This window comes from Mercurialis annua, linkage group LG4, assembly GCF_937616625.2.
Source record: "Mercurialis annua linkage group LG4, ddMerAnnu1.2, whole genome shotgun sequence".
Classification (NCBI taxonomy): Eukaryota; Viridiplantae; Streptophyta; class Magnoliopsida; order Malpighiales; family Euphorbiaceae; genus Mercurialis; species Mercurialis annua.
Window position 1 is genome coordinate 35,485,312 of NC_065573.1, and position 2,467 is coordinate 35,487,778.

At 36.4% G+C, this 2,467-nt stretch overlaps 1 protein-coding gene across 1 annotated transcript; it reads right to left on the reverse strand.

Moving 5' to 3' along the window:
• Positions 1–879: 879 nt before the first annotated feature.
• LOC126676370 (60S ribosomal protein L2, mitochondrial) lies at positions 880–2,145 on the reverse strand. Its single transcript, XM_050370560.2, has 2 exons — positions 1,940–2,145; positions 880–1,746 (listed from the first exon to the last, which is right to left on the reverse strand). The coding sequence occupies exons 1-2, from the start codon at positions 2,064–2,066 to the stop codon at positions 1,145–1,147; spliced, it is 729 nt and encodes a 242-aa protein (XP_050226517.1). The 5' UTR covers positions 2,067–2,145; the 3' UTR covers positions 880–1,144.
• Positions 2,146–2,467: the final 322 nt, after the last annotated feature.

Below are 2,467 nucleotides of genomic sequence, written 5' to 3' on the forward strand. Positions count from 1 at the left end.
ACATCCTCAGCTCACATGCATAAATAATCTGTTTGATACACTGAAGATAACCATAAGCTTTCATCACACCAATACACAATTATTTATCACAATTCAATTTTAAGGTCGTTGTGATAGTACATCTTAAAATCATATACTGAAATTTGTCATTTTATTAGGCAACAGATTTACCACAACAAATGATTATGTAATTAACCCAAAAATAGATCTTATTAACATATTACTTCACTAGCTATTTAAAATGAATTAAAAATAGCAGAAAGCAGAAATCAGCCCCTTTCAAACTTTTAAGAAATATATAAATGTATATACAAATAAGGAATTGACATTGAATTGTCTAGCTTTCAGAAACACACTGACACTGCAATAAGAAATAACGGTTCCTTTATAACTTGTTAGGTTTACATTGTATTGCCGCCATACAATTTCATCTTATTTGAAAAACAAACCTCATATGTGAAACTGAATCAATACTTGTCACTATAGTTATACTATTTGGTGACAATATAAGATGTAATACATGAGCTACCGAATTTTGCTAGCCACTTTTCTTGCTGTAAACAAGATGCACACGAGTTGTTCAGATTATGGCTAACCGAATCAAACTTGACCTCAACAGTATAGAGAAAACCAAAAATTTAAAAATGCAAGCGAACATCTAGTTAAGAAAGATGTGGTTTCTTGGCTATGCGGTTTTTTCCTATTAAAATTACAAGAGCATCTGCAGATCCCCCAGCTTTGAAACAGCCAGCAAGTAAGTCAAATTTAATTTAATTTTTCTAACAAGCATGTAATTTACACTAAAAGGAACTGTTAATACTAAGTCCAAACAGAATGAACAGGAAAACTGATAGATATTTCCCTCCCACCAGAAAAATATAACATCGAAGCCTAATGTAATAAATAAAACTGAGTTCAAAAACTCAAAATGCAAAACAATAGCAAACAAAGCACATAAATGAGAGAGTTTGTATTCTTAGATGAATGATAGGGAAGATTTCAGTTGGTGAAAATTGAACTAACGAAATAGTTTAGATTTAACTCCAAAAAACAGTTCACCTTAGATGTGAATAGTACACCAGCCCATGAATACATCCTTGACGAGAATTCATGGCATGCCAAAAACAGGCACCAAAGAGAAAGATCATTTCGATTTGCCACGTGCACTTTCTTGTTCTTGCCACCGCAGACGTTTAATTGACTTATCCTTCGATTTCTGCGGCAGCAGCAAACCAAACTTACCCTCCCTCTTCTTTTGTTGATTCCTACCACATTTAGTTGGCTTACCCCAAGGTGTTTGCGACACCCTTCCAAAGGACCCACTACTTTTACTCCTACCCTCACCTCCACCGTGAGGATGATCTACAGGATTCATAGCCACTCCTCGAACAACAGGTCTTCGACCCAACCATCGGCTATGACCAGCCTTCCTAAGCTTCCGAGTATTATGACTAGCATTAGACACCTTACCTATGGTTGCACGACACTGCGAATCAATCAATTTTTCAACGCCAGAGGGCAGCTTCACCAAACAGGTCTTCTCCGTCGGCTCCTTCATAATCTTAGCAAAAGTTCCTGCAGCTCTAACTAGTTTACCGCCTTGGCCCGGGTTCATCTCAATGTTATGGATTAATGTTCCGATACGCATGGAACCAAGGCGCATACAAGTCCCTACTTGCGAATTGATGTCGAGATGAGCCATTTGCTTCATCATATTCTCTTTAAATGAGGGAGTATCAGCTACATCTATCAATACAATACAATTCAATTAATTATTATTTTTACCTCAATCAAACCCTAACAAAATGAGAACAAAAACAAGAAAAAATTGCATCCTGAAAATGTAATTTAATTACAAAAGATGTAACTACGAAGCATAAACATAATTTATAAGAAAAAAAAACTGAATAAAAATTGAAGAAGTAAACGGAAAATTTACCGGTGGAAAAATTGCGGAACAAATTGATGAGGGACGAGCGAGAGCAAGACGAAGGTTCTAGAAGTCTGTAGTAGTGGAGAGAAGATGAGGAAGCAACGCGAGCTCGGTTCCATACGGCAGCAGCCATTGATTGGTAAAATTGGAGTAGGTTTTAGTGATCTGCGACTTCAAAGTGAGTATACATAACTCTGAAATTTCACTGAGTAAAGAGCATTGTTCTGTTCGAACTCGGGTCACCAGCTTTAAGTTAGATTTAGGGTTTATTTACAGCTATAGTCCCTTATTTTGTTTACTCTTACATCAAAGTGATTAAGTTTTGATTTGTAACCCCAAACCCCCTGACCCGAAAACAGCCCAGCCCATGAAATGAATATGAACAAAGGATCAATTCACCCCCTCAACTTGGCACAAAATATCAAATGACTCATTTTTGCCGTTTTTGGTAAAAAAACTCAAAACTTGCGTTTTCGTATCAAACGAGTCATATCTCTTTGAAGGATGAACAACTCTTTGAAGCGTTTGATTACG